This window comes from Sitodiplosis mosellana, unplaced genomic scaffold, assembly GCF_009176505.1.
Source record: "Sitodiplosis mosellana isolate CC-2019 unplaced genomic scaffold, AAFC_SMos_1.0 Smas_scaffold_20, whole genome shotgun sequence".
Classification (NCBI taxonomy): domain Eukaryota; kingdom Metazoa; phylum Arthropoda; class Insecta; order Diptera; family Cecidomyiidae; genus Sitodiplosis; species Sitodiplosis mosellana.
Genome location: NW_022595262.1, coordinates 1,185,697 through 1,196,187, shown reverse-complemented (window position 1 = coordinate 1,196,187; position 10,491 = coordinate 1,185,697). Strand labels below are relative to the sequence as shown.

The window sequence follows — 10,491 nt, the reverse complement described above, 5'->3', positions numbered from 1 at the left end:
TAAAGTCAAAATGTCCCAATCTCAGCTTACTGAGTTTCTATGCTCAGAATATATCCTCAGCTATCTGTCGTTGACTGAAGTTATTTACCTATTTCTATATCATAATGTGTATTGAGCAAACTTTGGTACAGAAGAGGTGATTTATCAAGTGCAACGAAACCGCCAGAAATGTGCATCCAAATTTCACCGCGTATGTGTGCTGTAAAAAATTGAAGTAAAACAAAGTTAGCGTCTATAAAATCAAATGATCTGATCATGTATGTATACCAGGTATTCCCTTGCGAACGTATCGTTTCAGCTTAGATGATTTTCTGTCATGGAAATTTGGTGGATTTTTCATTAAATTCTGCCATTTCATACGACGTTTAGTCAAAACTTTGTAGTAGTTTGTCATAATACTATCGTAGGCAGCATAATCGAAGTTGCAATCACGTTTGAATCCATATTCATCAACATCGCTATTGAACAGAAAAGAATTGATAAAAAAAATGATTGATTAACTTTTAGATGAACTGCTGAGAATATTCGTTGAACGTGTTTCGATATGTTGTTAAATGTCAATCTTGAAAAAATTGTACTCAAATCGACAATTTGAAATAATTTTTCGGAGGTTTTCAAAACGTGATTACAACAACACTTGTCCAGCTTTTTCGTACAACCTTTTCCTAGTTCCAGATTTACGCATCGAAACACATCTAACGAATATTCCCAACAGTTTAGATGATATTTTAGTTACAAATGTTACCTAAACTTCGATTTGGCCATCATATTACTTTAAATTCAATTAATTTATCAAAATACTTTGTATATGTCACTAGCTACAATCAAAAATTCCTATCCACATATTGGTCCAAACAGAAAACCGTATAGATTAGGTTTCGACTGTTATCACAAATTAAGTGCAACCCAAACAGTGGGAGTTTCTCTTGCTATTCTAATTAAATAAATTTACTATGTTTTATTGTCAATTTAACTGTATTTCGAAAAATATTGTTTTTAATTAATATATTCGACACTTTTATTATGTTATAATTGCGTAACATTTTGTGAAAAAAAAAAACTTGTTTTCATCAGATCAAAGAAATGAAAAAAGAACACATTTCACTTTTGACGACATTCCATATCCTGAAATATCTTAAGCAAAATAATAATAATTAGTGTTCATTGTCGCCACATCGCTTGCACACCCCAATGAAAATGAATCGAATGATTAATTTGCATGCTTTTTATTCAATTTGTGAACGTAACTAAAACACATGTGATATATATTTCAACACAAACTAAAGAGTTCCCAATACACCTGTATTTGATTGAAGATGATTCGAACATATGGAATCATAATATGCATTGTTTTGCGAATGGCATGAGCTGAATAAGCATTGCTGTCATTGTTAGCTGTCAACTGTCAGCCGATATTTGAAACTGTCATCTCTCATACACATACTTTATATACCATCGTTTCAATGTAGTTGTTATCGTTTCTCCTGTCATTTGTTGTATGCATAAAAATAGTGGCCGCTTCCGAAACAATGTACTCAAATTGAAAAGAACAATTGTACATTTTTGTGTTAATTACCATTTTAAATGTGAAGAAAACCTATTTTAGAACAAGTGTGTGGTACATGTTCCAGCGATTGAACTGTGTACATATATTCGTCTCAGTCAACATATTTTTTTTTGGTCAACGGCACTGTGCCCTTTTATCTATGACCTTGAGAACCCGGAAAGTGATAAGCAGAGCGACAATCACCTTTCTACTTATCTTGAGAATGATTCCCTAGATTCTTTTTTTTTTGTTGCTGTTGTTGTAAAACTTTTCATCTGGAGCACCACTTCAGATAATATCCAATTATATTACTTCAAATAATTTTCGACAATTTGGCTCTATGTATATATTGATGAAAACACTTAGCGTAAATCAAATTTTTAACAAACGAAATGAATGTCGAAACAAAGAGGCGATAGAAAAAAAGTGTTGATGAAATAATTACTTTTTTGGATTGAAATATGTAAGATGGCAAAGACATGAATATCGAATATTTGAACATTTGTGATGTGCGATACCCGTGTGTCCAAATACATAATAAGAGGCGTAACCTTGAATCCAGTCTTCATTTAATAATATTCTCACACACAAATGCTTCTAATACTAACATACGGGTTGGTATGAGTGCCAAACGAGCTGCGTGTGAGTAAAATAATTTGAAGGAATAAAAAAACTGCGTAATGCGTAGTAAAGATTTTATTAAGTTGAGAATGGAAATTATGGGCTTTGAATAAAGTATAAAATTCATTTACGTAGCTCAATTCGGTACAACATTCGGTGGAATTGAGCATTTAATGTCAAATCCATAAACGGATGATGCCACAACCAAAAAATTGTTTTGCTTCTCAAAGTGCACAAACACAACGAAAACTACAGATGTTGATTTTAATACATACAAGTACATATACTAAGTTCGTGTAAATAACGACGCACAAACATACACATACACTTGTAAAATCATCTACACACCAGTACATAATCACACAAACCATGTATTTCCGCCTTTGCAAAAAAAAGAGAGACTATAACATACATAAATCATATGCGAACCTTGTGATGCAGACCGCATGTATGCGTACAGCGAAAGCACCGATTGAACTGGCAAAAAAATGTGTGAACGTGTGCGTGTATAATAATACGATGACTACATGGACGGACGGAAAGAAGTCTTGTTCTCGCTTTCAAGTGCCACCACACACAGTATATGTCATCATACAGTATGAGAAAGAGATCGTATTTCGTGTTCTAAATCAAATTTGATCGAAAGTTTTAATTTTGTTCTTTTTTTATTCCATAATTCTCAATTACTAAATAGCTGCAATACAATAGTGAATTGGTTTTAAAATGATTTACTGAAGAGAAAAGAACCATAAAATTTACGAGAGCAAAATAGTGTATTTTGAAACGACAGCAAAGATATAACACGGAAGACGTGAATATATTGTGCAAATAAAAAAAATATACGAGAGCTTCGAACAAAAATGACAGTGAATACCAGCTGATAAAGTAATTTAAAAAAAAAACATCATTTTTTGCTATTTTCCCATCTGTGAGAATGTTGAATGAATTTGTATGAGTTGAAAGAGAGAAAACCGGGTAAAAGTTAAATTAATGAAAGGAAATGTTATGCTCAAAATGAAATTTTCGAATCTAGCCTTTAGTGCTTTGAATTTAATTAAATTCACTTCGCCATCTCATTTACACATATGCGTAATCAAATATCGTATTTGCAAATCTACAAGTTTGCTTCCCAATGTAGACGCAATAGAAGAAAGACAAAAAGAGGAGCAACGAAATAGCATTTGATTTAATTTGATCACATCAACACATACATTTTCTAAATCTTTACATTTGTGTATGAATGTATATTTCGTTGTATTTTATTTAATGAAGAAATTGAAAAACTACAATATAGGTGAATTAATGAAAAAAATATACGAAATATAGAGTATGCTCGAGATTCGGTGTTATCTACGGTTGGTGAACGCGAGCTATTATCGACGCAATATCTGTCGTGTGTGATAACCGCAAAGCTGTTCGAAACGGAAGACAAATTTCGATGTGTATGCATTTGTATTTGAGGAAAATTAAAAGCAGAAAATCGATATTCTAGCACGCACTGTGTCGATTTTTCCTTTGCTTCCCATTTCCGAGTTGGGCATATACTCTGATTTCTTCGGTTCATGTCCAAAGGGTGGTGGTGGTGGTGGTGGTGGTAGTGGTGCCGAACGTTTCTGATGGATGTGTCAATAATGCGTAACACATACTATCCAACATGTAGATTCCCATCGTGTTTTAATCTCCAATATGATTTGCACTTCAAGTTGTAACTTTTCTCTGAATTTTCATTTATCCATACAATTATTTGTAAATAAATCAGGAAAATAAAATTCAGTACTTTTACTTCCATTCTAATTCCGCTGCCTGTTCGTTCAGCTGTTTCGTGAACACTCAAAAATCGATTTTAGATGCGGCTAACGCTAGCGCTCACCATCTATGTATTGGTGAAACATACGCGTGTAATATGTACTTGGCCTTGGAATGTTTTCATTTGATGTTGTTGTTTTCGTTTGCTCTGATGATGAGCTACTAGCTAAATTACGACTGTGTGTCGCAAGCGAATTTTTTTTTTGATATGGTATTTCAAGTGGTGAACGCTATCAAATGATTATATGAACCATAATTCATGGTTTTGTTAATTTCCGGACTAAAGCGGCAATGTTTAAATTTTCAAGCCGACCATTTTTTTTTGTCTGACGTTCTAATATTTATAACAATGCGTTTGTTTTTCTCTCGACTTATTAGGAAAGCGGAAAAGTCTCACTGAAACAACGAACAAATACAAAAGAAGTGAAAGTAAAAGGATGTCAGGCAGTAATAATCTGTCATATTCACACTGGAAACCAAATTTATCACTCATTAATAATGCTCCAGCAACGGCCTCGACTTCAAACTATCAAAACCTCATGAAGCTGGCCAGCACCGGTGCTGGTGGACACACAGTTATACACCAACATCATTCGGGACAGTTGAGGTAATTTATTTGATTTCAAAAAATATTTGTAAAAATTTCGAACAAATCTGTAAGTTTTGTTTTCTTGCATGAAAAATTTAGTGAAGAACATTTGATACCAGCTCACAGCATACATTCTCCTCATTCTATGAGCAGAATCATCGGATCACCCGGATCATCAGCATCACTTTACTCTCCCGGCTCAAATGCAAGCTCTTCAGCTGGACCATCAATACCAACATCGATGCCCATACCACGTGCCCATCAACACAATGTACCAATCATTCAGACACCTTCGTCATTTGTCGATCAAGGCCATCATTTGGATATATATTCGCAAATTGGAATGCAACGAATCGGGCAAATGTTCAAAACCAATTTAATGGCAAACAATAACAATAACACTTGCAACAATAAAAACTCCAAAAGTAGTCGTCCAAATTATGAGAATGCTATCAAGATGGAACAAAGTATGAATAACATCAAACAATTAGTCGAAAGTGCGATTGGGTAAGCAAAATGAATTCTTAAATATGCTCATTCTAATACATATTCCAAGTCACTAATGCTCAAGACAAGTGCTGTTTTTTGCTCAGGATAAATTTTCGAAATTTTCCCAATGGGAGCAAAAGGATTTTTGGTCGGTATGGCTCGCTAGGCCACACCAAATTAGGCCATTTGCCACCATTTATCCGGGTCGATAGTCCCCATAGGTAGGAAAAATTGACTCTCGTATGTGGAAGATTTATCCGCGAGCCATACCGACCAAAAATCCTTTTGCTCCCATAAGTGGTAACGTGCAAATGTTTTCATTTCCAAAATAGAAGAAATTGAATGGGCGCATTTCCATACGACGGAATGTGTGCATACAGTTTTATACATTATTCATTTTCGATTTCAGAATTGAGGCCAAGCAACAAATAATGCATATTTTGGAAAAAATCTCACTGCTTCAACCTCCTGAACGATTACTGTTATACCTTAGAATGCCAAGTAGTACTTCAGAGACAGGTTTCTAATGCGAATATACTTAAAATTACGTTCTTTCGAAACTTACACCAGTTAACCATTTCAGATCCTTTACGACAACCGCAGAATCCGCTGGGTACACGTTCCGAAATCAATTTTACGATCAATTGGGTTCGATCTCACTTGGAAATGGATCCGAACGTTTCAATACCAAAACAAGATGTTTACGATGAATACGTGTAAGCATTAAATAACCGTGTTGTGAAATTAAAATTGATTGGAATTTTTGTTTTATTTCTGAAGAGCCTATTGTGCACGCGAAGATGTAAAACCATTATCAACGGCCGATTTCGGTAAGGTAATGAAACAAATTTTTCCGAGCATTCGACCGCGTCGTTTGGGAACGCGTGGCAATTCACGCTACTGTTATGCTGGTATGTTGTTCACAATAAATCCTACATGCTTCCATTTGTTCTGATTTCAAAGTGGTTTTCTTTTCCAATTGTTTGTTAGCTATGAGAAAGAGTACACGGTTGGAGTGTCCGCAATTACCGAGCTTAGGTGGAGCACGGAATGATTCAAATTCAGAACAGCCGATGTTGAACAATGAAACTGAATCCGAAGCAGGCCTAGGATCGTCTGCATCATGGAAAATTATAAAGATGTGGGCCGAAAATCTTTTGAATGTTGATTTTAAGGGACCAAATGAATTGGCCGATCATATTTCATCAAATTATATGAGTGGAACTCATGGAACGATAAGTAACAATTCACGTGCATTGCTACAGAAAAAGTTACTTCAGCGAAAAGTTAAAGGCCGCAAAAATAAGTCAATTTCTATGTCCGAAGTAAGTTCAATGAAGTTTTACTTTTTATTCTATGGGTGTCTTCTGCTTGTCAACTCTATTTTGTTGAATGATTTCTAACGTAGTAATCGATATGACCCGTTTGATTTTTTAACTGTAGGAAATAATGGGTGATGGAAAGAAGCGACGCAAAAAGAAATTGAAAAAATCGTTGAGTCAGACAAACAGTGAACCAGCCGATAATGATTCTCCAGAGAGCATATCGAATACAAATGAACAAAGTGTATCTGATGAAATATTGCAAATTAAGCAAGAGCAAACGACAGCTAATACGCTCACGGATGGACCACTGTCCAAATCAACGTCACAGACGATGCCAATTAATTTGACAAATGAACATGGAAAAATTAAGAATGAAATAGAATCACTTTCGTACGCTAGTTCATTGAGTGAGCCAATGGATGTGCACGACTTTCCAAGTGCGATTTGCAAAATCGGTATGTACAATATACATATATTCATTCATAAATTATTTTGCCCACGATAACAACAACCAAATAAATTCATTGAAAACTCTACAAAATTTCAGAAATTGATGACGCTTCGGACATTGAACACACAGTATATTGCAAAAAGGTACGAAGAGCACAAGAAGAGAAAGGACTATCTGTGTCGTTGACATCACCTAAAATGTCACAACAATCACCGGAGATGAAAACATCGACACTGTCTCCGGCATCATTATTAATGCGACCTCCTCTGTGTGAGGCACCAACCGATTTGTCGGTGAACAGTAACGAAATGGCCAATGTTAACAATTCAGATATTCGCAATGACTCTCCAAATTCGAATATGTTACAAATCCCAAATAAACGAACCACCGCCAATACAATGGGTCGATTGAAGAAACTGCGATTTATTAAACACGCCTCAGTGGCTGGAATGAATGAGACAAAAGTTGATGATATTGCAACGGATATAATAATACCTCGCGAACGAGTTGTCAGCATTTGTAATATGGATAAAGACGCCTTGGATGATTACTTAAACGAATCCTGTGGTGACTCACAGGAGCAAGAAGCTGAATTACTACAATACTTCCAAACGACTTCAGGCCAATACAAAAACACTCAAAATACGTCTACAGATACAGTCGCATCATCACATACTGCCACCATTACAACTAATTCGAATACGATTCCAATCACAAATGCTTATCCATTGTTGGAAAATTATCAGCTTCATCAAAATGCTCCTAACGAAAGTGGTGTTCTGGTTGCTGATAATCCACAAATGACAAGCCCTTTAACTTCATCATCGAATCAAGTACCACGGAAGCAGGATCAAATCAATGAATTACGTCAATATTTACAACAAAATCTACACCATCCACCGGTCATCCAAAGTAGCACATTGAAAAATGCTGAAGAACGATCGGTGACCTCAAGTTCACAGCTAAATTTTAGCAATGAATTCCATGTTGATTGGAAAGATCCCGAAACGGCAATGCATTCGGCTTCAAGTTCGTTGACCGCACTATCGTTGCCATATCAACAAGCTTCGCAAGATCATCTTACCGAAGATACCTCAACCAATGTGACAACCATCAATGCAACTGACAAGAAACATTTGTCAATAGCTGCAACACATGCTCCTATAATGCGGTCGGTTCGAGCATCGTCCGCAATAATTCAAAGTCAAGCTCAACAAAGCCCAAATTCTCGATCGAAAACTTTCAATTTCGTTCCAATTTCACCTGGTCCTCAGTCACCGCGCGTTATTCCACACCACCTTCCACAGCAATCGAATATTCATACGATCAGTAGAAATACATTTTTGAGTCCACGCCGTTCACCGGCCGTACGGAAACTGGTGAACAAAGACTTGAGCAATTGTCTAAAATCATTACAAGATCCGTCAATATCCACATTTGATACAACATTCAAAACTGAAATTAGTGCTTCAGCACCAGCAAGCCCATCCATCACACCGCATCATTTTCAATTTAACACAACGATAATGAATCCATACAGCAATGCCTCCTCGAATACGGCAACTACAAGCTCGAATCAACCGCAAATACCTCATCAGCATCAGGCATCATGCTCCATATCTGGCATGTGTCCTGTATTAGAACGATCTCAAAGTGTGCCATTGCATTGTCAGAGTCCAGCTTTTAATGCACCAGTTTCGAGTACCGCATACAATTCTGTATGTAATTCTGTCGCACAAACTCCAGTGCCATCCGAATTTGCGGACTTTACGGAAGATAATTTTCTTGAAATGCTGGCTGAGTCATCGAATGACCATCAAATCAAAGTTGAGGCCAATGATGTACCAAGCCAATTGCACGGTGATTGTATTCGCAGCCAAATTTCGCGTTCAGTCCCATCAACACCCTTGCCAATACACGGATTCAATCACTTGAATCCGCTGAATATTTTCGGAAATGTGACAAGTACTGGCATAGCAAGTGGTACAACATTATCAAGTAGTTTGCTAATGTCTAGCTTATCAAAACATACCGTCGATAATTCAAAATCAGTTCCGACCACTCCGATTGCAATGATTGGAAATAACAATGCTACGCCATTCCGATACAGTCCAGATCATCATCGTGATTTTTTAATCAACGGGAATACTGTTGATACGGCCAAGGGGCCAAATCAGTTCTATCCATCACAACCGAATACATCTAGTTCATCGCAGTCGCAGAGAAATGCACCACAACATCCATCTGTGTCATCGACGCAATCACAAGTTTTGCTTGCCACCAGCACTCAACCGATTGAAGATTTGCCAAATTACAGTGATGTCAACGATCCAATCATTGAAGATTCACACCTTATGAATAATCTTTAAATGTTTTTAAATTGAAAAACACAACTGGACCTCTACTCATTCTGATATAGATAGGTAAACGACGTACTACGGATATGCCCAATTTATATTTGTTATTGTTTATCGTATTATGTTGTGTTTGACACTGTTTTTGTACATTCTGTGTCTTTCTGGATCAAAACCAAGAGTTAGTTATATATATATGGTGTAAATGTAATTTAGTTACGATTGTGTCTTAAAATTGTACACAAATGTAATGCTATGAGATTATTATTATATGGTGTTGGAAAACAGTATCTATAGATATGCTTTAGCATAGAAAATTCTTTGATATTTAATTTTTCTTAACAAAAAAAAGGTTATCAAATCAGTTTCATGTAAGGGAAAATTTTTCCTGCACAAGAAGAATAAAAAAAACCAAGACAAATGCTAGCACATTGAAATAATACAATTTATGAATTCAAATGTACTTCAATATACTATATGTACGGACCATATTATATCACATCTTTGTTTATATTTTCAATGGTTTAATTGCTCATGCAGTTTATGTCTAAAACTAAAACAACAGAACAATGCTAGTTATGATAAAATCGTTAAATTTATTTCAATCAACGAAGAGATAATGTTGTGAACTATTTTTGTGAATGTTTTTAAAACAAAATTATACTTAAAATCAAACGGTTTCATCGAAGAAAAAAAAATGTTCCATTAAATTAACATAAAAAAAAGAAACATCAACACGTAAAATCAATTAAATCGATTTAAAAAAGAAAAGAATACACAAGTTTATAATGGATTTTAATGTTATGTAGTACAAAATATTTTTGCATTTGCAACAACAACAAAAAAGAAGATTAAAATAGAATTAATGCACCAGGACGAAAAACAAATGATTTCCTTGATTTGAAAATAATATCAAACGGAATATATTTTATTTACTATTTTATAAGATTATACTTTAGCCCAAGTGAGACCACAAACATCTTTTTTGTGAATAATATTATATATATTGAATCTGTGTGCCATCTAACTGGGGTATTTGTATCTATTTTTCTAATTCTATCAATAAATTATGTCTGAATTGTGTATAATTGTTTTTTTTTTCATTTTCATTTCAACACTATTAATTGATACAGAATTCTTTTTAAAATCTAACATTTCTCTCGTTCCCAATATTCATACAGTTGGTTTACACTGAAATTTCAGTCGATTTTGACGGAAAACAAGTCTACATAAATCAAAAGCAACCACCTCCACTGGCATTTCTGCGAATTTGCTTCACGTGGTTTATTTTAGTACATAGTCTAAATTGT

At 35.1% G+C, this 10,491-nt stretch overlaps 2 protein-coding genes and 1 long non-coding RNA gene across 7 annotated transcripts; 1 reads left to right on the top strand and 2 right to left on the bottom strand.

The window, feature by feature from the left end:
* Window positions 1-61: 61 nt before the first annotated feature.
* Window positions 62-2,046, bottom strand: LOC129568545 (growth hormone-regulated TBC protein 1-like). The gene is made up of 4 exons (XM_055446573.1): window positions 1,992-2,046; window positions 746-1,134; window positions 268-458; window positions 62-199 (listed from the first exon to the last, which is right to left on the bottom strand). Exons 2-4 carry the CDS (start codon window positions 766-768, stop codon window positions 81-83), a joined length of 333 nt encoding a protein of 110 aa, XP_055302548.1. The 5' UTR covers window positions 769-1,134; window positions 1,992-2,046; the 3' UTR covers window positions 62-80.
* LOC129568541 (uncharacterized) lies at window positions 1,540-10,269 on the top strand. Of its 5 annotated transcripts, none has more exons than XM_055446568.1 (9): window positions 1,540-1,611; window positions 4,352-4,580; window positions 4,662-5,069; window positions 5,461-5,570; window positions 5,635-5,767; window positions 5,832-5,962; window positions 6,042-6,376; window positions 6,495-6,831; window positions 6,924-10,269. In XM_055446568.1, exons 2-9 carry the CDS (start codon window positions 4,411-4,413, stop codon window positions 9,194-9,196), a joined length of 3,897 nt encoding a protein of 1,298 aa, XP_055302543.1. In that variant the 5' UTR covers window positions 1,540-1,611; window positions 4,352-4,410; the 3' UTR covers window positions 9,197-10,269. The 5 variants fall into 5 exon arrangements, with proteins under 5 accessions (XP_055302543.1, XP_055302542.1, XP_055302540.1 ...); XM_055446567.1 differs by having other exon boundaries at window positions 1,554-2,188; XM_055446565.1 differs by lacking the exon at window positions 1,540-1,611 and adding an exon at window positions 2,265-3,142 and having other exon boundaries at window positions 4,716-5,069.
* Window positions 3,333-4,196, bottom strand: LOC129568546 (uncharacterized). Its single transcript, XR_008687954.1, has 2 exons — window positions 3,667-4,196; window positions 3,333-3,579 (listed from the first exon to the last, which is right to left on the bottom strand). It is a non-coding gene; the product is annotated as an uncharacterized LOC129568546 (long non-coding RNA).
* Window positions 10,270-10,491: the final 222 nt, after the last annotated feature.

Excerpts from the sequence above, each read along its gene's own strand:
- LOC129568541 (XM_055446564.1), top strand. The coding sequence starts at position 3,109 with ATGAATTTGTATGAGTTGAAAGAGAGAAAACCGG. Across the intron at positions 5,571-5,634 it reads AAGTAGTACTTCAGAGACAG|ATCCTTTACGACAACCGCAG; the intron begins GTTTCTAATGCG and ends TAACCATTTCAG. Across the intron at positions 5,963-6,041 it reads TTCACGCTACTGTTATGCTG|CTATGAGAAAGAGTACACGG; the intron begins GTATGTTGTTCA and ends ATTGTTTGTTAG.
- LOC129568545 (XM_055446573.1), bottom strand. The coding sequence starts at position 768 with ATGATGGCCAAATCGAAGTTTAG. Across the intron at positions 459-745 it reads ATGGCCAAATCGAAGTTTAG|CGATGTTGATGAATATGGAT; the intron begins GTAACATTTGTA and ends TCTGTTCAATAG. Across the intron at positions 200-267 it reads CGTTCGCAAGGGAATACCTG|CACACATACGCGGTGAAATT; the intron begins GTATACATACAT and ends AATTTTTTACAG.